Raw genomic sequence first — 24,726 nt, 5'->3', positions numbered from 1 at the left:
ATAAACAGGAAAAAATTCACCCAAACTTTGTTTCTAAAATTTTGGGGTCTTTCCCCAGATATGATAGTATATTGGCATGATATGGTGGAAAGAATGCATTCACCTTTGCTTTCAAATATTCTTTTGAAAATTCAGTTCCCCAGACATGTTAGCCACATTTCGAGTGCTCAGTAGCCTCATGTGACTATTGGTCATTGTATACAGAAATATAGAATGTTTCTGACATTGCAGAAAATTCTGTTGGAAGGTCCTGAGGTATTCTGCTGCACACCCTTTATCCTGGGATTTTTCTTGAATTCTAGCAGCTTTTGGATTGAGCAGATCCTCTAGCCGTTTCTGCTGCTGTTCTTTATACCCACCGTGTTTTCAGTAAGTATTTTTTGACTATTTTGAAGTTACTCTGTTTTGTGATCCTTCAGTCACTCCTTTGATTCCCTCTGCTTCTTCTCAGTATCCCTGCTATTACTGTGCAGGCCATACGGCAACTGTGGCTTGTCTTCACTTCCTTGTACTGTGAGGTGTGCAGGGACACCTCACTCCCTAACTTTGTTGAAAACGTTGCCCATGGTTTTTGGTTTTGGTATCGAGCTGCTCTGTTTTACATGGGAATTTAAGGAAGATCCAGATACTATGCTTCTGATGTAGCTGCCCCTTTTCCCCAAATATTCAGAAATAAAATTTTAACAAAATTTCTGCATGATTTGTATGCATATTAAAGCTCAGTGAGAACCGATAGAGGTTCTGGGACATGATAGGCCCTTATAAAATGGTTGCCATATAATATTGCTTCTGAAGTATAAGTTCAAGCCATCTAGTGTCTTTCATTCTATTTAGATAAAATTTATATTGATATTCAACTCCACATCAATACAGACTTATATTTAGGTTACCATACACTGAAGCAAAACCCACTATTCTTTTTCTAAATTTCTGCTACTATGTATTCAATTGCTTAAGTTTTGTGTACTCTTTTCTAGATGGATATCAGGATGATCCTCAATTATGTAAAATAAAAATATTATCTAGAAGATCAGTAAAGCTGCCCCAACCCACTGGAGTCATACATTGCTGTGGGTTAGGCTTCTCTTGGGCTGAGTTTGGGCAGATTACAAAGGGTAAACTTAGTTACCTTGAGACAAGACAAAGTTTGAGTTACATTTTCAGTTCCTTATCGACCTGTGCTTCAGAAATCCTTTGGGTAGTTCTGGTCAGCTTGGACAGATGGCAAGTTTATGGAGTTCAGGTGTAATTTGCTTCACACGCACCTGATCCCAGCCTTCCCTTTCACTGCTGAATTTCCTCCCTTAGGGATTTATTTGTTTACTTCTTCACAGTTGGCTGTATTCTGGGAAAATGAAAGGAATGCAAATGATAGACTTCTAAGCAAAATGCACCTCTCCCCCCTCTTTTTTTTAACTTACGCCCCTTTAATTCCCCCCAACCACCTCCCCACTTTCACATCACCAGATTTAAGATCTGGGAGTCAAGTAAGAGAAAAATACTCAAAAAAGGATAGAATTGATGAGTTCAAGGTTATGGAATTATTCCCATATAGAAATGTTTGGTTGGAAATTGGAAAAAATTAAAACCATAGGTACACAGATGTATAGTTACTAGAATAAAATTATATATAATAGATAGATTTTAACTTGTAATAGGATAATATAAAATCTTTTACCCGAAGTGCCAGGTGGTATCTCTAATCAGATTATACCCATTCCAGGTGGGTGCACAAGGACAAGAACTGGTCCCTTTCTATAAATCACTGGCTGATAAATGAAGTCTTTTCCATGTGCTCAAGTGCAAGTAAATCTTACTAGATCAAAATGAGACAGGTAAATGGAAAGCAGTATGCCTTCAGTGAAGTCGAGAGGATTTCCAAAAAAGAGAATAGTCTTGTATTAAAATTGATTACTGAGTTAGCCCCTGCATCTAATTGTTCTATACTCCTTTAGCCAGATAACTTCACATCTTTGTGTAACTTTAATACATCCATCACATGTGGCTTTGGTAGGTTATGTCTCCATAAAAGCAGGATTTGACTTTGTGATCAACTCTTTGTACTTAATAGACCACTAACCCCCTTTCTATGCCAAGCAACAGAAAAAAAATGGCCAAACTTGCCAACCTTCCTTTTGCCACAGAGGTTCTCATTGTTTGTATGCTCTATATTTGCCATGGTCTGATGATCTGCATGGCTTGTCTCAGGCCCCAGGGATCCTTGGAGGTGGCTATGGTTCTGGGTAGGACCCAAAGTAAGCTTGGAAAGTCAGCCCCTGCCTGAAGGTCTTCTATCAGGGTTAGACATTTCCAATTCAAAAGGATCCTTAATCAGAAATGCTCTGATTGATTCAGCACTGAGAAGCAAGATGGCATGCAGTTTATGTCTCTAGAACCAGACAACCTGTGTTGCAATCCCAGCTCCCCCAACTCCTCAATATGGAATCTTAACAATTGACCTAAACTTAATGGTTTCCTCATCTGAAGAATGGTCTGCTTCGTTAAGATTGTTATGAGAAGGGACGCCTGGGTGGCTCAGTTGGTTAAGCAGCTGCCTTCGGCTCAGGTCATGATCCCGGCGTCCTGGGATCGAGTCCCGCATCGGGCTCCTTGCTCGGCGGGGAGCCTGCTTCTCCCTCTGCCTCTGCCTGCCATTCTGTCTGCCTGTGCTCACTCTCTCCCCCTCTCTCTCTGATAAATAAATAAAATCTTTAAAAAAAAAAAAAGATTGTTAGGAGAATAGAATGATTAAATAAGTTAATATACGTAAGAAATATAGAATAGGGCCTAGCTTATAGTAAACGCCATTAAAATTTCAGCTAGTATTTTCCTTATTACCATTATTATTATCATTTGTATTATTGGTGGAGATAATAGTCTGCTTCCAGGACAGCTCAAAAGGTCCTATGTCAAGAATTGTTGCTCTCATTCAACCCTACCAACCTGTCAGAGCCAGGAGAGTTTGTCTGGCTTTGTTCTGATTTTAACCCAAGCCCTGAAGAAGACTCAGCCCACAGGAGCTGAATTAAATCCTCAGAAGACAGTGTGTGGGTGCCGAGGGATTGATAAGTCTTTCTACTCCTTGGACCTGAGTTTCGTTCCTTTTGTTCAGTGTTCGAATTATTGAATGTACATTAGATTATATAGCAGGGTGTTGTCAACGTAAATTTTTTAGAAAACATTTTTTAAAAATACTGAATGAGAACAGTACCAACACCAAAAAGCTGACCTAACGTGTCACATTTCTGGGCAAATTACTTTCTTTCTCTGAGCTTTGGTTTTCTCACTGATACAATGAGAGTTAAGAATTAGCAAATCTTGTAGACCTTGTGGCTCTACTATCTTAAACATTCTCAAGGTTCAAAGTAGACCCTTCTTTGGGGAAAATAAGTTAAGTATATTGGGGCAGTTTACAGCACACAAATACTTTCCATGTATCCACACAAATAAAAGTATTTGGTTTAGTTTGATGATTAAATTTTATTATTAATGAATAGCCCTTCCTTCTCTTTTTGTTAAGAAAACTTTTTTCATAGTATAACAAGTACTGACTTGATAGCATCTTTTTCATTTTCACCATTCTTATGAGTGTGTAGTGGTACTCACTGTGGTTTTAATTTGCATTTCTCTGATGACCAATACTGTCAAATGTCTCATGATTTGGGGCCATTTAGTGTCTCTTCAAGTCTTTTGCCCACTTTTCTATTGGATTCTCTCCTTTTTCTTATTAATTAGTAGGAGTTCTAATTAATTACTTTTTTTTACATGTTCTGAATACCAGTCTTTGATGGATATTTGAATTGCAAATGCCTCCTCCCTCTCTGTATCTTCCTTTTCACCCTCTTAGTGATTTTTTTTTTCACGAATAGAAATTCATAATTTTGATGGAGTTCGTTTTATCAGTCCATAACCTTACTGGTAGTGTTCTTGGCATTTTGTTTAGGAAGTCTTTGCCTACCCCAAGATCAGGAAGATATTCTTCTGTTTTCGTTTAAAAGCTTGATGTTATTTTTCATTGAAAATGGATGATTTTTTGTGCATGTGTATGGTGTGAGATAGGAGTCCATATACTTTATTTTCCATATGGGTATTCAATTGGCCCAGCACAACTTGTCGAAAAGATCATTTTTTTTCCTTTATATAGTACAGGTTGTTTTTGCATTAATCAAATGATTGAATATGTGTGGATCTGTTTTTGAGTTCTGTGTTTTGTTCCATTGGTCTGTTTTTTCTTCTTTTCTGATATCACATTTTCATAATTAATGCAAGTTTATAATGAATCATGCTATTTGTTAATACAAAATCTCCAAATTTGTTCTTAATTATCGTGGCTATCTTTGTCCCTTTGCATTTCTACATAACTTTTAGAATTAGCTTGTCAATTCCTATAGAGAGTCTGCTAAGATTTTGATTGGTATTGCATTGAGTCGATAGATTGTTCTGGGAAAATTTGTCATCTTCATTATGTTGACTCTTTCAGTCAGTTACGTGGATCTCTCCCTCTTCACCTCCACCCCCTATTTTAGGTGGTCTTTAATTTGTTTTAGTGATGTACTGTGGTTTGCAGTGTAGTGTCTTGCACATCTTTCACTGGATTTATTTCTACATATTTGACATTGTATGATGTTAGTGTAAGTGATATTTTGCATTTCATTTTTTAAATGTTTGTCACAGGCTTATTGAAATGACCTTTTATATACATAACCATGTTGAAATGCTTAATGAAAGTTTAATATATTTTTATAATCTTTATATATATTCCTTATATGTATACATATATATTTTTTTTTAATTTTTTCTCCCCTTATTCTGAATAGCACCTTTAAAACAATATTGAATAGAAGTGGTGATAGTAGACATACTTACTCTCAATCTCAAAATAAAAGCATAAACTTTCAATATGTCTCCAATAAGAATAATATTTACTATATATTTTATAGCTCTAAAAAATAACTGAAGAAGTTCCCTTCTATTCCCAGTGTGCTAAGAGTTTTCTTCTTTCAAAAACACAAAGGGAAGATATCTGTGTTTATTGTATCTGTTAAGCATCTGCCTTTGACTCTGGTCATGATCCCAGAGTCCTGTGTCTGTGTCCTGTGTCAGGCTCCTTTCTCAATTGGGAGCCTGCTTTCTCCTTTCCCTCTGCCCCTCCCCTGCTTGTGCTCTGTCTCTCTGACAAATAAATAAATAAAAATCTTTAAAAACACAAATGGGTTTTGAATTTTTTAAAAAGATTGTATTTATTTAACAGAGAGCAAGAGAGAGAGCTTGAGAAGGGAGAAGGTCAGAAGGAGAAGCAGACTCCCCTCAGAGCTGGAAGCCCGATGTGGAACTTGATCCTGGGACTCCAAGATCATGACCTGAGCCGAAAATAGTTGCATAACCAACTGAGCCTCCCAGGTGCCCCTGGGTTTTGAATTTTATCCACTGCCTTTTTTTGCATCTATGTATAATTTTTCTCTTTTCATCTATGAGATATATGCCATTGATTGAATTTAATAAAATCTACTTGGTTGTGATATATTATCTTTTTATTTTTATTTATTTATTTTTTAAAGATTTATTTATTTGACAGACAGAGATCACAAGTAGGCAGAGAGAGGAGGAAGCAGGCTCCTTGCTGAGCAGAGAGCTCCATGTAGGGCTCGATCCCTAGAACCTTGGGATCATGACCTGAGCCAAAGGCAGAGGCTTTAACCCACTGAGCCACCCAGGTGCCCCTATTATCTTTTAAATATATCATCATATTCTATTTATAATATACATATATTTGTGTGTATTTGGAATTTTTGAATCTATGCTCATAAAAAATTGCCTATAATTTTCTTTCTCTCTATTATTCTTGTTATACTTTATATGACAGTTGTGTGGACTTGTTAAAATGAAGAGATTAAATAAGATTAGTGTTCTTTATTCCTAAAATATGTGAAAGAATTTGCCAGTAAAACCATCTGACCCTGGAGACTTTTTTTGTGGGGAGTTTTAAAAAAGTTTTTTTAAGTTATTATTTTAAATATTTTTAAATCATTTAATATTTCAATTATTTTTATTATTTTAAATTATTATTTCAAATGTTTTAAAAATTATTGTTATTATTTATAATAGATAAAGGACTATTCAGATTTTATACATTATCATTTATATTATCAGTTTTTAAGTATATTTTTTAGCAACTGTTCATTCCATCCCATTTTTCAAATTTACTGGGGAAAAACATTTATGACATCTTAATACTTTCTAATAACAATGGAGTTTATAGTGTTGTATACTTTTCTGCTTCTGTTATTGTTTATCTGTGTGGTTTTTTCTTGTTTTCTTGATCAGTCTCACTGGAGTTCTATTAAATCTATTAATCTTTTATTTTTATTTTGTATCTGTGCCTATTTCATTAATTTCTACTTTTCAAAAATTTCTTTCCCTTAACTTTATTTGACTTGATTTGCTATTCTTTATCTTCCCAAGCTGACTTGGGAAGCTTTTTTCTTTGTTAATGTATGCATATAATACTTCAATTTTACTATAATCATTTATTTTAGCTACAAAGTATTGATATTTTGTACCTTTATTAATATTCAGTTTTAAATTTTTCTAATTTTGTTGGAATTTTTTTGACCTATGAGTTATTTAGATGTATATTTTTGAATTTTAAATAGTTGGTAATTTTGTAGTTTTTTTTCTCCATTATTAATAAGTCGAGCTTAATTTCACTGTGGTAAGAAAATATGCTCTGAAGTTTTCCATCTTTGAAGTCTGTTGAGGCTTCCTTGATCCTAAGTATAGTCAATTTGGAAAATGGTCCTCCTTGAAAAGAATCTGAATTCTGTCATTGTTGGATGCATTTATGTTAGTATGTCAATTATGTCAATTCTGGTAGTTGTGTTTAAATTATTCTTGTTGAAGTTTTGTTCTGCTTGTTTTCTCAGCTATTGAAAGAGGTATGTTAAAGTCTTTCATTATGACTGTGAATTTGTCTATTTTTCTTTTAATTCTGTCAATTTTTGCTTTATATATACACACACATACACAGTTATTAGATTTTAAAATTGTTATGTGTTCTTCATTGTTTGAGCTCTTTATTAGTCTACCACCTTAATCTTAGAAGGGGTTCTTTCCTTTAAGTCTGTTTTCTCTGATGCTAGTATAGCCACTCCAGCAATATTTTGATAAATATTTGCACAATATACCTCTTTCTATAAACTGTTCTGTGGTTTTATATTTAAGGTTTCTTTTGTGAGCAGTATATAATTTTTGGCCCAATCTGATAGTCTTTTAATTGACGTATTATCCATTTACATTTAATATAATTATGCTATATTTGTGTTTTTGTCATCTTACGATTTGTCTTCTATATATACCATTTATTGTTTCTTTTTTTCTCCTTTCTTGTTTATATTTTAAATTTTTATTTGATTCTTTTCTTTCTAGTAGCTTTCTACTTATAAAGTTGTCAGTATACATTACTTTACTATTCTTTTGGTGAAAACCATAGCAATTATAACATACATCCTTGCCTTATTATAATGAAACTTAATGAAAGTCATTACTTTTGCCACTTTCCCAGTAATGCTAGGACCTTAAATACTTTAACTCCATTTACCCCCTTATGTCTTTCACCTTTTTTTGGTCATAAAATTATATTCTACATAATTTTAAACTCCACAATATATTTAGTATCATTTTATAGAGTTAATGTTGGCTTATACATAGTTACAGAATTACTTTTCATAGTGTTCTTTGTTCCTCCCTGCATTCCTTCTTTCTGCCTGGGATCAATTTTCTTCAAGTGGAAGAATTCCTTCTTAGGATTGTTTTTAGTGCTATCCTGCTGGCAATGACTTCTCTCAATTTTTGCTTGTCTAAAAATGTCTTTATTTGGGGCACCTGGGTGGCTCAGTCATTAAGTGGCTGCCTTTGGCTCAGGTCATGATCCAAGGGTCCTGGGATCAAGCCCCACATCAGGGTCTGTTGGGTCTGTAATCAAAGGAGTGAGACTGATAAAAAGCAAAGGTCAAGCCAAGCTTTATTTCACACCAAGCATCGAGAATCAAACTGACTGGCCAGGGCCGTCTCTTGCAAAGAGGCGACCTCTCTCTGCCTCACAGACTAGCTTTTTTTTTTTTTTTTTTTTTTTTTAAAGATTTTATTTATTTATTTGACAGAGAGAGAGATCACAAGTAGGCAGAGGGAGGCAGAGAGAGGAAGGGAAGCAGGCTCCCTGCCTAGCAGAAAGCCCGATGTGGGGCTCCATCCCAGGACCCTGGGATCATGACCTGAGCTGAAGGCAGAGGCCTTAACCCCCTGAGCCACCCAGGTGCCCCTCACAGACCAAGCTTTTAAGGGCAAAAGCCATGTGGTTGGGCCTGGCCATGCACAGGTGGCCAATGAGATTATAACACACAGAGAAAGCTAGCCTATCACCTTGGTCAGATTTGGTGCCCAAAAGGCGCCCAGAGGGTGGGGCCCATACTCCTTGGTAGCTAGGTAGACAGTATGCACCCCCACTTATTGGATACCTCCACCTGGCCTGACCCACTCTTGTATTTGGGCTTTGTTACCTGGGACTGGTTTACTTGTTTTTAAGTAAGTCCCCTGGGTAGAAGAGGGACAGGGACAGTTTAAGTTTTACTGTATAAACAACAAAATCACTGTTTAACCGGATGGAATCGCTCTGGCTAAATAGGCCCTTACAGTCCCTGCTTGGTGGGAAGCCTGCTTCTCCCTCTTCTACTTCCACTGCTTGTGTTCCCTCTCTTGCTGTCTCTCACTCTGTCAAATAAATAAATAAAATCTTAAAAAAGAAAGTCTTTATTTCACATTTATTGAAGGAACTTTTCTGGCATAGAAATCTAAAGATGTGCTGCGTCATGTTAATAGTCATATTAATAGTTGTAAAGATGGTTACAAAATTTATTGAGCTTCAAATAATTTTCATAATTTATAATATTTATATTGATCTTGGTGTTTTTAAGTCATGATCAGGGGATTTCTCCTAACATTCCCCTTCTTTCTAGTATTCTGTAATGAAAATAGTCCAGAATTTTGGAAGGAAAAATACCTTTGACCTTGATCAAGCCATTTAACTTTTTAAAAGCCAGTTTCCTCTGTATAAAATGGGAAAAATAGAGTGGCTGTATGTCACTGTGAACTTTTGAGGTTCTGTTGGGTTTTGTATGGAAGTGCTTTACAATATGTAAAATACCAATTAGTTGGAATTTTTTAGTGTCGTTGTTCTTTACTGAAACAAAAACATCTCTTTGTATTCAGTATATATCCAGAATTCTCTTACCAGTGCACATTTTTATAATACCCACAAAATGGTTAAAATTATAGTATTCATGTATATATTTATTTATGCATGCACTGCCTTATATAAGAAAGTAGGACAGTGTTAAAAGTTACCTAAAACAGAACTTACACAAGTTTGGTTTTAAATTTATTTCTGATTTTTCAAGCAACTAACATGAAAAAGGAGATCTGGCTGGTTACACAATTCATAATACTCATAATATTAAAAATAATTCATTAATTTAATAGAAGTACTATTCTTTCTTAGTATACTTAGTTCAGGCAGCAATTTCCCCCTTTTCTTAATGATGTTGAGTTATTTAAAAGATTATTCTGCTGGTTTAGAGGTTACTGATTTGCATGGTTAATCCAAATCAGTGTTGGACTGATCTAGAATTTTAATATTCTGCTTCATACGCTCAAAGGGAGAATTATACATTTTAATGTGAGCTACAAGTAGCTGCTTTTCCACCCTACTTGCAAATGGATTCTATTCAGAAAACTAATAAAGAATGCCAGTTTTCTTTTTAAAATGCTTGGATACACATTTGAAGGTTAAGCTGATAAATTAAAATTTTATTTTGCATATCTAGTATTAACAAAACTGCCTTAGAAAAATATTTAGCTGTGTTTTATTTTTCCTTCATAGAGGTTCCTTACTACATTGATCAAATGTTTATTTTCCTTCCTGTGTGCAGACATATTCCTGTTGTTTTGTTTCTGCTCTGACAAAGAAGTGGTCATTCAGACTTATATTTTGTAGGTTTTTTTTTTCATTTTCCCCTCTTTATTTATTAAATGTTTATCTAAATGGGAAAAAAAGTATAGAACTGAAGCTTTTAAACAATCAAAGGGTATATTAGTGTCTCATAAGCAATGACATGACACATCTGAGGTTTTGTACGGTGATCAGATTTAAAATAGGACATTTGTTCCTTATTTAAATTCTTTGACTTTGTCTTTAGGTCTCTGGCATGCATTTTATATGAGATGTGCTGCATGAATCATGCATTCACTGGCTCCAATTTCTTGTCCATTGTTTTAAAAATCGTTGAAGGTGACACGCCTTCTCTTCCCAAGAGATATCCAAGAGAACTGAATGCCATCATGGAACGGTATGGAAATAAATATATTGTCACAGAAGCAATTTTAAATTGTACTTATATCTTAGTTCATTTGAAAAATAATTTTCTTCTTAAACATTACAGCATGTTGAACAAGAGTCCTTCACTGAGACCATCTGCAATGGAAATTTTAAAAATCCCTTACATTGATGAACAACTACAGGTATTTAAAATGAAAGGCATACTGGGAAACATGTATTAGCATTTATATACATTGGAGAACTTGAAGATAGGCTGAGGGAATAAGATGCATTAAGAATCAGTCAGAAAGGAGAGAAAAAAGATTTTTTTTTTAAAGCTGAAGGAAATTATTAGTCAGACAATCTCTTTGCAAAAGCTGGTATGTGAACTCCCATTCCCCAAAGCCCCAGATATGAGAAGTTAGGGTTGTAATTTTCTGCCTAAACTCAACATCTGCCCTTAGAGCTTTTTGGTTTACAAATCTTACCTCAATACTTTGTAAATGTATCCCTGCTAGGACAAGAATGTATCACTAATAAGGTAAAATCTGGGGTTTTCACTGAGTCTTTACTATTCCTCTCTGTAAAGTTTGGCAGGTGAGTAAACATAACACCAGGCAAGGTGGGCACAAGGCAAGATTTATTAAAGACACTCTCCGGTGAAGTTTCAGGGCCCACGAGAAGGGGAGCCAGGAAAGTCGAGCCAGGAGAAGGTGGGCACCCTCGGGCGAGGTTCCTCAACTCCGGAAAGTGGAGTGGGGGAAGTCACACTGGGAGGGAGTTGGGGGGGTGTCTTTTATAGGGCCAAGGCAGAGCATGGGCTCACATCCATATTTGGTGATCAGAAGGTATGGGTGAGGGCTCCTGATAACTCCTGTTTCCTGCATAGGTATCGGGTTACCTATGGAGATGTGACCTGGGCGTACACCCTTTTGGTGGGAGAGTCTAGGGTTAAGGAAGGGGATGGGGAGGAGACTGGAAGATGGCGGCCCCGGTGGTCATTTCTGTTGTTCCTCTTGCATTCCCGGAACCGCCGACCCAACACCCTCCTTTCTTATATATCTTAATCATACTTTCATTGATTAGGTAAGTTTGTTTTCCTGTAGATTAGAAATTTTGTTGCGAAGAATCTACCTCTCGTGGTAAGAAAAAAAGCAAAGGGTGCTTCTTGGAGGGTTTGTTTGTTTGTTTTTAGGCTTTTACAATTACCTCAGGCAAATTTCCTTGAATTTTATGACAGTTTTAAGTAGACCCATAAAGCAGTCATTCACCTTCAAAGATGGTCACACATTTTCTCTGCATCCAGTTCAAAGTTGGCAGGAAACAAGGATGCTGACTTGGTGTGTCTTCATCAGTGGAGTGCTGAGCACAGTGCTGATGCTGGAGGTGCTGAAAGGAAAGGAACAGCTATGGCTCCTGTCCTTTTGCAGCTTGGCTGCTAGTAAGAAGTCTCAGTACCCAAGAAAGACTAATTACACATGATCAGGAGCACTAGGCAGGACGCTATAAAATAAGGGAAGGGAATAATGTCTTTGGTGGTCAAAGAAAGAGTAGGTAAGGGTTCTCTACCAGTGAGATAGTGGGAAGCAGCGAGACATGTAAGGAGTCTGCAAGAGGGTTGGAACCACAGAGAATTAGCTGGGACAAAGGCCTGAATCAGGTTATGTTTCTAGATGGAGACAAAGAGGGGAGGGGTCTTAGGCAACAATGTGCCCTCTGGAGAAGCCCCTGAGGAAGTGGGGTAATAAGCAGGACAGGAAGGAAAGTGCCAAAAGTCCCTTGGTACTGAGTTCTCTTGGTGTGTAACTTTCACTATGCAAAACCAGCTCCACTAGCTCAAGGGCAGGCCTTTGAAAAGACACCTAGGTGCTAACTGTTGGGATGACGCAAGTGAGGCATTTGCCCTGGGGCACAATTAGAGTGGACACCAAAAACTCAGTAATCAGGATAAATATCATTTTAGTGCAGTGTTTAAAAAATTAAACATTTTTAGCATCCAAATTAATGCTAAAAATCCCTGGTAACAAAATATCAAAGGTTCACAGGCAGCATCCAACAAGGCTAGGATTAGGGTGATGGAAGTGAGGTAGTAGAATGGTACAGGTTCAGGGTTGGATCCTGTCTTTATCTTTGTTTTATGTCTTTATTTAAACTTTTATTTTTTTTTGTAATCAGTTAGCAGTTATGTTAGTTTCAGGTGTACATTAAGGCAATTCACCAATTGTATGTGTTATGCCCCCCCACAAAATGGGTCAGTGATTAAAGGAGCGAGACTGATATAAAGCGAAGGTCAAGCAAAGCTTTATTTCCCGCCAAGCATCAAGAACCAAACCGACCGGCCAGGGCCTCCCCTCTTACAGAGAGGGCAACCCTTCTCTGTTTCACAGACTAGCTTTTTAGGGCAAAGGCCATGCGGTTGGGCCTGGCCACGCACAGCTGACCAATGAAACTGTAACACACGGAGAAAGCTGCACAGTCAAGCTAGGTGACCAATTGAATTACAATTTACCCTAGTAGACATTTGAACCAGCCTATCACCTTGGTCAGAACTGGCGCCCAAAAGGTGCCCAAAGGGTAGGGCCCATACTCCTTGGTAACTAGGGAGACAGTATGTGCCCCCCACTGATCAGATGTCTCCACCTGGCCTGACCCACCCTTGTATTTGAGCTTGGTTACCTGGGGCTGGTTTCTGGGACTTGTTTTTAAGTAAGTGCCCTGGGGGAAGGGGAACAGGGATAGTTTAAGGGTTAAACAATGTTATTGTTTTAACCTTGATGGAAGCCTCTGGCTAAATAGGTCCTTACAGTATGCTTGACAAGTGCTCCTTAAGTGCAGTCTTAATTCCCTCCCCCTATTTCACCCATCCCCTCACCTGCCTGGCAATCTTCAGTTCGTTCTCTGTATTTGAGTCTGTTTTTGTTTTTGTTTTTTATTTGTTGTTTTTCTGTCTCTTTTTTCATTTGTCCATTTGTTTTGTTTTTTAAGTTCCACATATGAGTGAGATTGCATGGTATTTGTCTTCCTCTGACTTTTTTCACCTAGCATTATACCCTCTAGAGTCATCCATGTTATTGCAAGTGGCAAGATTTAAATGTTTCATGTTGTATTCTCCATGGCTTTTTGGTATTCATTTTGATTTTTTATAATATTGCATTAAAAATGACCTCCCTTGGTTACTGAGTCTTTTGGTGCCCTTTCAGTTTTGCACCTGAGGCGAGTGTCTCGCTTGTCTCAGCCTAGTCCTGGCCTTGGGAGTGGGAACACTGTCCATTGCCCAAAGAAGCAAATTGAGGAGGTCTTGTTTGTTCTTGGAGCTGAGGAGAGGCCTGCCTGTGGTGGGTAGCAGGGAGTGAGAGAATAGGTAGTGAGTGCCAGATGAAGCTGGAGCCTGCAACCAACACCCCCACCCAAGACTTTGCAGCATAAGCTACCCTGCAACGTTTGGTATCTTATTTATCAAAGAAAAGTAGTTACCAGTGGGTTTTGTTTTCAAACTTTCAGGTATGGTCAATAACACTGCACATCAGAAAAGGCCCCTGGTAGTTCGCTGCCCTTTCATTTCTGAATTGGAGTATATAAAATGTGTCAGGGTTGTTCTTTTTTCCAGCACCTGATGTGTAGATACTCAGAAATGACTCTGGAAGACAAGAATTTGAATTGTCAGAAGGAGGCTGCTCAGATAATTAATGCCATGTAAGTAAATTGCTTTGTTTTTAAAAAGCCCATTGAGCATAATGTTAAATGCATTTGTCTTTAAAAATCTATTAGTGCTAAGCTGACTGCACAGAGTATCCTAGAATTCACTGAAGTCTTGCCAAGAAATTAAGGAGCTTCAGTAACTTGGCATTCCAAAGCCCCTTTGCCCCAGGTGGTAGCAAATTGAGATTATAAAAGTTTTAAACAACTGCACAGCTTACAGATCTGCAGGGTAGCTCTGCAGTTGCCTTGTAAGTATGCAGAGAAATTAATATCTCAAACATTTAGTGATAGTTATGTTAGTGAGCCTTCCTTATTAAGCATAAATGGTTTTCACATGTTGTTTGTTTAACAGGAACTGGCAGAGTATCTATTGAGAAGACAACACTGTGAAGTCCTTAGGACAATAAGAAATAAGCCAAAATTTACTTCCCTGAGATATACATATGAACTAGAAAATGTCTTTTTCATAAACATAATTATTTCTTGACGTAACGTCTCTCTCCTACCTTAATCAAAATTTCTGTGCTATACCATTCAAGAATACTTAGTGACTTCAGAACAGCCATGTATAGCTGTGCAGTTGTGGACTGCACAACTCAAGGGGTTATATAAAGACCAAATCTATAATTTGCTGAGGAACTCTATGTCATTTTATAAAGACCCCATGAGAATGGCAGCCCCTCCCCAGAGCTGTGGAAGGCAGTAGGTGAGAACAATAGCCCTCTTTAGCCTAATCAAGACCAAATAACCTAAATGTGCTTCTCTGACACTCAGTCCAGCGTTCTCTCAGGTGCACTGTGTTTTCCAATTTCACATTCAAACAGAAAAAACTCGTTCATCAAAGATAGTTTTCATTTAATGCATGCTCTCCATTTAAAATACCTTGCACGTCAGGGCCTAATGTTTGAGGTATGCTCCTATCACCTAATTTTCTTAGGTTGCTAATTATTCTTTCAAGAATGCCTGGAATTCTGATTTTGTTTTATTTTAAACTGAGGTGTGAAAGTAGGAAAATACTATGCTAATTTTAACTACCGTTTTGTACTGCAGATGTGACACTGTTTACCTGACAGTGCTTACAATTAAAGTGTGCCACAGGCTGATCCTTTGTATGGTCTTCCACATTATGAAATATTGATTTCAAATTGTCACTTTTTTTCTCAATCTATGACTGTGTTTCAAGGAGCTTTGTTTGCTTTTACAAAATAAGGGATGTATATTCCAGAAAATCGTATCTCCCCTGGAGTCTGTGGATGGTTTTCCAGAGGGATGAGAGCTGCCTACAAATGGTCATTACTGTTACACAATTAATACAAAATTAAAAAGATTAGAGTGGGAATGAAATGAAATGGAGACCTCTCCTAGGATTCTGTAATGAGGGAGCTGAGTGCAAAAGACATTCCACAGTATTGGGCCCTAACAGAGTCAGGCACAGAAACGAATGTCCTTGAGAATATGGTTGCAGACGTTTCAACACACGAGTAATGTAAGCACGTTTCTTTAACTGGAGAAAGAAGCTCCTAAATAACAATTTTAACTAACATTTTGTGGGGTGCTTGGCTGTGGTATAAGCATTTTACATGAAATAACTCATTTAAATTCACAAAAACCCTATGAATTAGGTACTGTTATTATCTACTATTATTATTATTATTATTATTTTAATAATCATAGGGAGGTTAAATAACTTGCACAAGGGCATATACATGTAACATGGGAGCTAGGATTCAAACCCAGAGAATGTTATTAACCTGTGTGATAACCTCTGTGCCATGCTTACCTGCTGTAGGAAGCATAGAATATACAACATATTCAACAAAATTTAACTATTACAATACTACCATTTGGGCTACTTTGATGTATCAGACACTGTACACACATCGTTTCATATAATACTAAATCCTATTCTTTACAGATGAGAAAATGGAGCTTCAGAGAGGTTCAGTAACTTGCCCAAGGCTACAGAGCTAATGAGGGGGTAGAGATGGGGTTCAAACCCTGCCTGATTCCAAAGATTAAATCCTATCTACAGGGTTGAATTAGCACCAGTACATTTACTCTTTGATGGCTAAGATTCTAATTTGTCTTACATTATGAAAACTAGTCATAGGCCATGAAATAGCAGAAATTTAGAAAGTACATAATTTGTTTTTAAACAAAAGTCTAATTTGAAAAATATTACTAATTAACCATAGTCCTGGTTGGCTCATTACCCACCCTGAGTTTATTAGTTTTTGCCTGGCCTGTCTCGAGATGCTTTCCCCATCAGTAGTGTAATGATACTTCTGTAAAATATTTGTTTAATTTTTCTGAGCGTGTTTGGGATGAGTTGCATGTGGGGGATCTTTATTATTTATAGGCAAAAAAAGATCCACCTGCAGACTCTGCAGGCGCTGTCTGAAGTGCAGAAAATGACACCAAGAGAAAGGATGCGGCTGAGGAAGCTCCAGGCAGCTGATGAGAAGGCCCGGAAGCTGAAGTAAGCTGCCCTTCCCTGGGGTACCCGTGCTCTGGCCACTTCCCAGGGCTCCAAAGGAATTGACTGAAGAAAAGCCACAGCCAAAACAGGAAAGCAAAATGCACATAGGCATTATATATTTCTTTGTTTCTTCACTTACTTGTCCCCTCAAAAGATGGTTCTTCAGCCATAGATAGTTATCGGTTGTCAGCCATTATTATTGTCAGGCTTTCGGTCTTCTGTGCAAAGAATGACTAAATGTCAGGGAGGTTATTAATGATGAAAATATAGAGTCAGCCACCAAATGAAGCCTTGTTGCTGCTGATACGTCCTAAATATACCCCGGTGAGAGGGTGAGAAGAGTGGCTTCACTCTGTGTCCTCGCTCCCCAGATGTTTGCTGTACCCCCTCTGCCAGGAGACCTAGCGGGTGTTTGGGGAGAAGAATGTACTGCAGGCAATTGTTGGCTTTAGAAAGCAGTCCTGACACAGCTCTGCTCCGTCAAGTGAAGCCATTTGAAAACCTATGCTCTGGGCAACTCTGCTGGTGGACGATATCACTGCTAATTCAAGTATTTACAGGAAAAGAGGGAGATTCCAAAGAACCCTAGACTCCCAGTTTCTCAAAGATTTTTCCATTGGTAGGATATCCTAATTTTTCTCCTTTCTCTGTCAGCTGTTTGGTAGCTTAGAAGCCCCAGCTAAGAAGTAAGGAGACAGAAAAGACCTGAAACTCAAATCTGTTCATTTTGTGACCTTGGTAACATATCCGAAAAAGGCTTTGGAGGTATTCTTGCACTTACAGTGCATATCATTTAGAACCAAGTGAGAATCTGTGAGACTACTTCTTTCCCCTGAACACATGCTTTCTTTAATCAGTGTGGAAAAAGATTTCTGTCGAAGTGCACCATGGGCGGTCGTGTGTTGGTAAATGTTTAACAACCACCACCTCTGGGAGTGTGGGGCTGGGAGGTGTAAATATTCCTGCAATGGCCAATTTCAAGCTACCAGTGTGGCATCATCAAATGTTCAGTTGGAAGATACATACACAGTCTGCTCTTAGGAACCAGTACAAGTTGGTTTCTGCAAACCACTGCACCACTGAGTGTGGGTTTGACTGAGAAAATATATTTACATAAATTGCTTGAGTCATTGTATCAATTAACAGTCCTGGATCTATTTCTAAGGCTTTGGGGATGGCAGTATTTCTAGGGTACCATGTCTCTTGTCATTGTTTGAGGCTAAAAGGAAAATTAAATCTCTGATAGGAACAGATCAAAAAGGCAATTTAATAATGTACATGCACATTACAAATTATATTTCATATTAAAACTTTTTTATACACAGTCATAGATCTTCCGCATGACATTCAGTATGTTTCTTATTTAAAGTCAATAGTTATAAATAAAGTTTGGTCTTAATTTTATGAATGAGTTGCATGGGATTGTTTTAAATCATTTTTTTCTAAAATTTGAGCACAGTCATGTGTTTTAGCTAGAAAATGACTCTATTGTTAGAAGGGATGTAATGTACCTACTTTATAAACAAAATTTGACTTACAGGGCTCTTCAGTGACTTTTCAAACTAAATTTAAATTAGCACACCAGTAATCACAAGAACTGAAATCTTTCTTCCAGTTTAGTAACAGGTCTATAACATTTACCACTTCTATACTAGATGAGACAAAATGAGCTGGAGAAAAATTCCCCTTCACAGTGGTTCTCAAGTTCCTTGCATAAATTCTAGGAAATCTAACTTTCTTCTCCTTGTTTGCGGGCTTATTCATCCTGAGAGCAGTGATTGAGTTATTAATACATGTGGGGCACAGTCTGGGTGTTGGGAACAAACAGCCCTGCCATCACAGAGAAAGCACAGGGGTCCAGACTGTCTTCTTTTGCCGCGGAGTCCCACAGATCCTCATGAGGAATCTGACATGATAAGAATTCTGTGTTTTTAATATGTGTGAATCCCTAGTTTAATCACCTGATTGAAACTGGGACTTTTTTTCTGGAATGTTCAGGGACCCCTGCCCCAAAGAAATGTTATCCCCAGAAATTAGAAACTGAGAAGTACAGACAAGCTAATATTTTGTTTTATAAAACCTAAATAACTTTATTCTTGAAGCTGCCATATGACAAATGTGTATATATATCTAATTTTTAATTTCAGCGGTACATTTTAGGGATTCTAAGGATGGAGAAGGAGCCAGAGCATCATTGTGTGTGCTTTAAAAGAGAATCCAGTGGGTGCTATGCTGCATTTACCCTGATGAGGGGTAAATGGCTTCTCAACAGCCCAGTTTGCCTGTTGAGGCAGGGAATCACACTTACCTGCATAATATAGTTGTGGCTTTAGCAAATGCAGCTGTTTTTCTACACTCACTCTAAATTTGCAGAAAATTTGCAGAAGAAAAATATGAAGAAAATAACAAACGAATGAAGGAGTTGAGATCTCGGAACTCGGAGCGGCTAACTGTTGGTGTACTCCATGTAAGTGGCTCTCATGTTTTAAATGTTACATCAAACCTTTAATTGCTTCAAATTCATCACATTCATGTGGCCAGTCAGGTAGGAGAAGGGACAGAGCAGGGAAAAAGAGCAACCAGATCAACTTTGCCCAATTCCTGGTAGAGGTACTGGGGTTCATTTTAGCATATAGGCCAAGGGTGAGTGATGACACTAATTTAGAGCAGCTGTACTTAGAGATGGATCAATAGATTCATCCAAAACATCAAGTGCCTACTGTGTACAAGAAAACTCAATCAGCATGGAATGAACAATTGATGAGTAAAATTGTGACTTTGCAGAGCAAATGTGTGTATATCTAATTTTGAATTTCAGCCATGATATTTTTGCATCACCTCTTAATCCCTTGTTCTCTTTCCATCTTATTTTTTATTCTTTCCCTTTTATTTCTGTCTCCCATCTATATCATTATGCATTGTGTTTAATAACCCCTTTTAAACTCTGAATAATTACTTTAGATGTTCAATAATAAGTAGGGTTGCAGAGTCACATGAAATGGACCCTGAATCATATCCTCAGTATCACAAGCCCCTGAATAGCAAATACCATTTTCTCTAATGGTTAAAGACATCTTATGGCCTTCGTGTAGGCTCTGATACTTAAGAAAGTATTTCTTCAGGATCGTATCTGGACAATAGATATCAACCCCAACTTCCTAGCTCTTCTGGTAAAAGCAACATGGGAAGGAGTCGTTTTTATGGAGAACATTGTCTCTAATTCTGGTTGTTCATTCACTGGAGAGCTCTGCATCTGAGGGAGATTCTTTTTCTTTGGTGGGAAGAACCAAACCCCCTAAGGCTGTGGGGCTGATCTCTGCAGTCTGGGGACACTCATTCTGCTGTGGCTCAGTGATCAGAGAGGCTCAAACACTGGGGCATTTCAGGGGCCCCAGCAAAGCTCTTTGTCAGCCAGGCAGAGCTTAGGGCCACTTGTTCTCTGGCCCCATCTGAGAGGTAATCCACATTTCTCAGTTATTTAGTGGTTGAGTGTTGTCAATTTTTGAAAACCCAAAGTTGGACCAGATGCAGGGGTTCCACCTTCTCTGACCTTAGGAGTATCTCTTTCTTGGACCCTTTAGCAGATAATGTGAAGACACTCAGTCCCACTTGCCCCCCTCTCTGCTTAAGAGAAAAGTAAAGCCATTAAGTAAAGTAAGTAAGTAAAGTAAGTAAGCCATTAAGTAAAGCCAGCTGTGGGATCTGTTGTGGGTCCCAGAGACATGGAAGATGAGATCATTCCCACTCATAGAACCTGGTGAAGGGAGATGCTTTGCTCTTGGAGATGGTACCTTCTCGCTGGTTCAGTATTGCAGACAGGGTTGCTCCACAATGTCCCCCCCCCCCCCCCCCGCAGCCTCCCAGGTATCTTGCCCTATTTTATGCAATTATATCAGCCACTTCCCTCTGGCCCCTCGTTAGCATCCCACCTTCTCACTTTCAGATGTCATTTTCTCTTTAGGAAAATCCTTTTTGACCTCACGGGTCCACAATCGACTGGCTGTTCTCTGAATTCTTATGGCTTACAGCAATGCTTCTCAAACTTCAAAATTCACCCAGATCACCTATTGGTTTTGTTAAAAGGCAGATTCTGATTTGGTTGGTCTGGGGTGGGGCTTGGGATGCTGAATTTTTAAACAAGCTCCCTGGTGATTCTGAGCCTGCTCATCCAGGACCATGCTCTGATTAATAATGGACAGAAATTGAGGCTCTTGAAAGCCATTCACCTTGAGAAGAAGGAAGATCGGGAAAAGCCACCGATTAACAGACTTTCTTACAGAATCTTTAGGAAAAAAGCTTTTCATGGGAACGGAAGTAAAGGAAAAGTGACCTGGGGCTTTCTTGTTCGCCCCAGGAGGAGAATGAAAAGAGAGGCTAGGCAGGGAAGAAAGACAGTTAATCATATTCACAGGCACAGAGTGGGGCAGGTTTAATGATATTCAAAGAACAAAGGAGAGAGAGAAAGTGGGAAGCTGAACACTTTGCAGAGGGACAGAAGGGTTTTAAACATCTTAAGGCATCAGTGAGTTGGTAAAGAGGAAATAAAATGTAAGAAAGAAATAGGATTAATCAGATGCAAGAAACTAAAGAAAAACGTGAAGAGGAGAAAAGGAAGAAAGAGGATAAGGCTCCTGTCTCTGCTTGTATATGAATTTATGATTTCATTTCTTTCCGATTTCACTGGGACTCTGTTCTCTGTTCTTTCTTCCTTCTCTCCTGCCAGCTGTTGCAAAAGTGCTTTATATTTCAGAAGCAGTCATATGAGATAAAATCAGACTTAGGGGAGAAAATGGGCTGGCGCTGTCATTTCTTAAACATGTTATAAAAATTATTTGAGGCATTTAGGAGAATGACTTGTTTTCTTTCCCAGACCCTAACAGGGCCTTTTATTTTGGCAGGCATTTTCTGCTTGGCTGAATTTGGGCTTTGAATCTGGATGCATAATTGAAGGTGGAATCATGTTAGGCATCATTTCTTTAAAGGATGATAGCTTAAAAACAACTGAATTCCATAATACACTCAATAAGCCTGGTCTTTCTTTTATCCTGTGGCACTTAAGTTGTGATGATGCCAAAACTAGGTTTCTGTGAGAAGTGTATAACTTATCAGGTCTCCATATACAAAATAGTAAAGAGGATCAAAGATCAGAGCAAATCCTTTCTAAGAGAAGCAATTATAACAATTCTAGCTGTTCTCTTCAAAGAGAACCTCAACAAATCAAAGTCAATTGACGGTCTAAATTCTTATTTCCTAGTCATTTCTGAAGTAGAAGTGAAAACACACTTCATGCAATCTCTCTTCTTTGTTCTTAAAGTTGCCTGTGTGCCATCGGTGATCCTTTGAAATTTGAAATTAATTTCACCTCCTACAGCAATTATACAGTACAAAAACTGGATGTCCTAAAAATATTTGATGAATGTATTTTCACAAATGCTGTGCCACAGAGTGGCATGGCTTTGTTTCACTTATTCATTAAGATGAGTTTGAGCTTTTCCTTCTGTTTTTAATAAGAAGACACTCTTGGCCTTGTTCTCCATGAAAGCCACTTATCAAGGAAAATAGGTCAGTTCGGCATTAGCACTAGGTTGCAAACACACACATATACAACAGAAAAAAAGAAAAAAAGAAGAAGAAGAAAAAGCAAAGTGATCTATTGAAATACCTACAGATATATTTGAGAAATTTAACTTTTACTTTTTTTTGCAGTGTGAGTTCTTTCATGTGGCCTCTTAGATCTCTTTCATTAGGAAACTGGAATTCACAGAAACATAGCACTGTCAAAACTAGATGAAAACTTGGAAGTCATCCAAGCCAACAGCTCCACTTCTGAGATGAGGAACCTGAGCAGGGCTGGACTAGGGGGAGGTGGGGGTGAGACCCTGGCTGCAAACTGCAGGGATAATTGTTCTTAGCAGCTGATCACTCCTGCTTTTACATGAGCCGGAAAATGAGTACCTCCTTCATTGTACCTCCTGCCTCACCCTAGTTAGTCATGGCCCTGAAACTGGTGCCATGGAAGGTTAAGGTCACCTGCTGAGTTGGTTCGAGGCTGCTTCTCTTCTCCGAAGCTGTCTTTCTGAAATTTGAAAGTGGTATCATGTTTAAGGGAGATGATTTGACAGATTTTTATTTCCAAATAGTCTTCTAAACAATATTGTTTCATTTGTGGTAATGCTGTCTCCTTCTATCAGCTTCTCACAAACTGTTAATTATCTTCCCAAGGAATTTGATGACCTGACTTCAGAGAACCTGTCTGAGTCTCAGCCCATTCCTTCCGTGGACCTTGGCCCACTTGAGTCAAGTACAGAAGACACCATAGCTGACCTTGGAGATCATGGTACGAGTTTGTGTCAGTATTTGGAAGAGCTGGCACATGGGTTAGCATGGCTGACCCTCTAGCAGGCCTGGCTGGCCTCTGAGAAAAGCCTTGGTTGGATGCAACCACCTTCCATCAGTCTGCCAGAGTTGAGCTGGGACCAGGATAAAAAGGAGAGAAGCCAAGGGATTTGTCTGTCCTCTTCCATCTTCTTTGTAATAGATGAAGATGAGTTAGAAACTCACACTATGTGAGAAACCTCTTCTACATGAGTTAAACAATATCATCATTAACTGACTCTGGAATAGTATAGGACTGTGAATGCCCTGAAGTACTGTTTCCCTCTTCTAGAGGTGATTTTCCTTGCCTTCATAAACTTAAAGTGAATAAATGAAGTTAGGCTTTGGAAAATCAACTATGTGGGTATGCAATCATTGCCAGAAGAAAAGTGCTCAGAGCTCTGACCCAAATGGGAGAGAGAGAACATAGCTTAATTGTTAAAAACATGAATTTTGGAGTCCAAAGCTGCCCCCATCAGGGAAGCTGCTGGCAACTTCATCTTTATCGATCTCAGTTTCCTTACCCATGAAACAAGAATAATACCTCCTTTGGGGTTGTTGTGAAAAGCAAATGAGAGTAGTCATGTGATGTGCTCTTGCCTCAGTGCCCAACACACAGTAAGAGCCAAAGAAAGGGAAACAGTTTATGACCCTGGGACGGAGGCTTATGACCATGGGAGCCATCTCAGTCCTGTACCACCCTCCCCAGTGTCTAGGACAAAGTGCCAGGAATAGTGTAGTCACTCAAAAAGTATTTCTTGAATGAATAAATGATATGTTAGTCTGGCCCTCTGAGAAGCAGATGTCAAGATGGGAATAAAATTCAAGGATATTTTTAGGGAGAATGTCTGCATAAAAGCATTAGGAAGGGAGCTGAAAAAGGCTGAACCATCAGACCATGATTCAAGTTATGTTCCAAATGAAAAGGATGTGTTCTAGTCTGCTAGACAGACAGGCAACCAAGGCATCAACAAAGTCAGCCATCAGGGGCTTGCTTTAGTGTCCCTGCTGTACTTTGGCAGTGGTAGTAGCCTCTGAGGGAATACAGGGATGGATTCCAGATGACAGCCCTGAGGCCACTGGCCAGTTATGCTCCTTGTAGTGGGAGGTGTTTGAGGTGTGTCCTCATATTTGCACAATGGTGTAACAACCCTCCTGCGCAGTAGTTGAGTTCTCTTTCCAAATGAGAGGGAAGGTGGTGAAATTTGGCTTGACTGGTCATCTCAGTCCAAATTTGCATTTGATGTCTTCCTGACAGAGCTTTTAGAACTTGTGCTGCCTCTTTCACCTGTAAGGAAACTAGCACCTGAAGCTCTCTAGGTTGGCATTTGCCAACCTGTTGTAGAAGCCGTCTGGTAACAGGTGTTATTGACAAACATGTATATCAGATGGATTTGCATCTTAGAACCTTTTTAGGTATTTCTTTAATATACTGGTAATTTCCAAAGGTAAAATTGGAAGAACAAAAATATCACATGGGCCTTTCTTTCCAAAAATATAAAACTGAGAGTTTTGCTGTTGGGTAGCTCTTGATATGGATGGCTTGTGCTTTGCTGTAAGGCAGAGCCATCACTATGTAATAAAGAGGAAGCCCAGAATAGGATACTGTGTTGGTGGTCTAGGATCAAGAAGTCTGGGCCCAGCCTCTGGGTCTCAAGGAAGAAACGTACTTACTCCTCATTTCATAGATGAGAAACTGAAGACATTATGTAATTTTCTCAAGAACTCAAAAGTGTCTGCTTTCTAGAGCAGCACCCTTTTTCCATTTTCCCCAGAGTGTATGTATTGGAAGTGGTGGGTAGGA

The 24,726-nt window shown here is 38.4% G+C and overlaps 1 protein-coding gene across 9 annotated transcripts in view; it reads left to right on the top strand.

Moving 5' to 3' along the window:
• The window catches only part of NEK11 (NIMA related kinase 11), a 248,879-nt gene that overhangs the window by 95,489 nt on the left and 128,664 nt on the right, over positions 1-24,726 (top strand). For 6 of the 9 annotated variants that reach the window (XM_082684317.1, XM_082684318.1, XM_082684319.1 and 3 more), the window contains 6 exons: positions 10,251-10,400; positions 10,494-10,572; positions 13,959-14,062; positions 16,428-16,547; positions 18,921-19,014; positions 22,770-22,884. In XM_082684317.1, coding sequence (XP_082540443.1) covers positions 10,251-10,400; positions 10,494-10,572; positions 13,959-14,062; positions 16,428-16,547; positions 18,921-19,014; positions 22,770-22,884 — 662 coding nt within the window. The remainder of the gene's footprint in view (positions 1-10,250; positions 10,401-10,493; positions 10,573-13,958; positions 14,063-16,427; positions 16,548-18,920; positions 19,015-22,769; positions 22,885-24,726) is intronic. The other 3 variants (XM_082684325.1, XM_082684323.1, XM_082684321.1) reach the window with 1 other exon arrangement.

This window comes from Mustela nivalis (assembly GCF_964662115.1).
Source record: "Mustela nivalis genome assembly, chromosome: 1".
NCBI classification, from domain to species: Eukaryota; Metazoa; Chordata; class Mammalia; order Carnivora; family Mustelidae; genus Mustela; species Mustela nivalis.
Note: the sequence above shows the minus strand (reverse complement) of the source record. Positions and strands in the feature narration are given on the sequence as shown.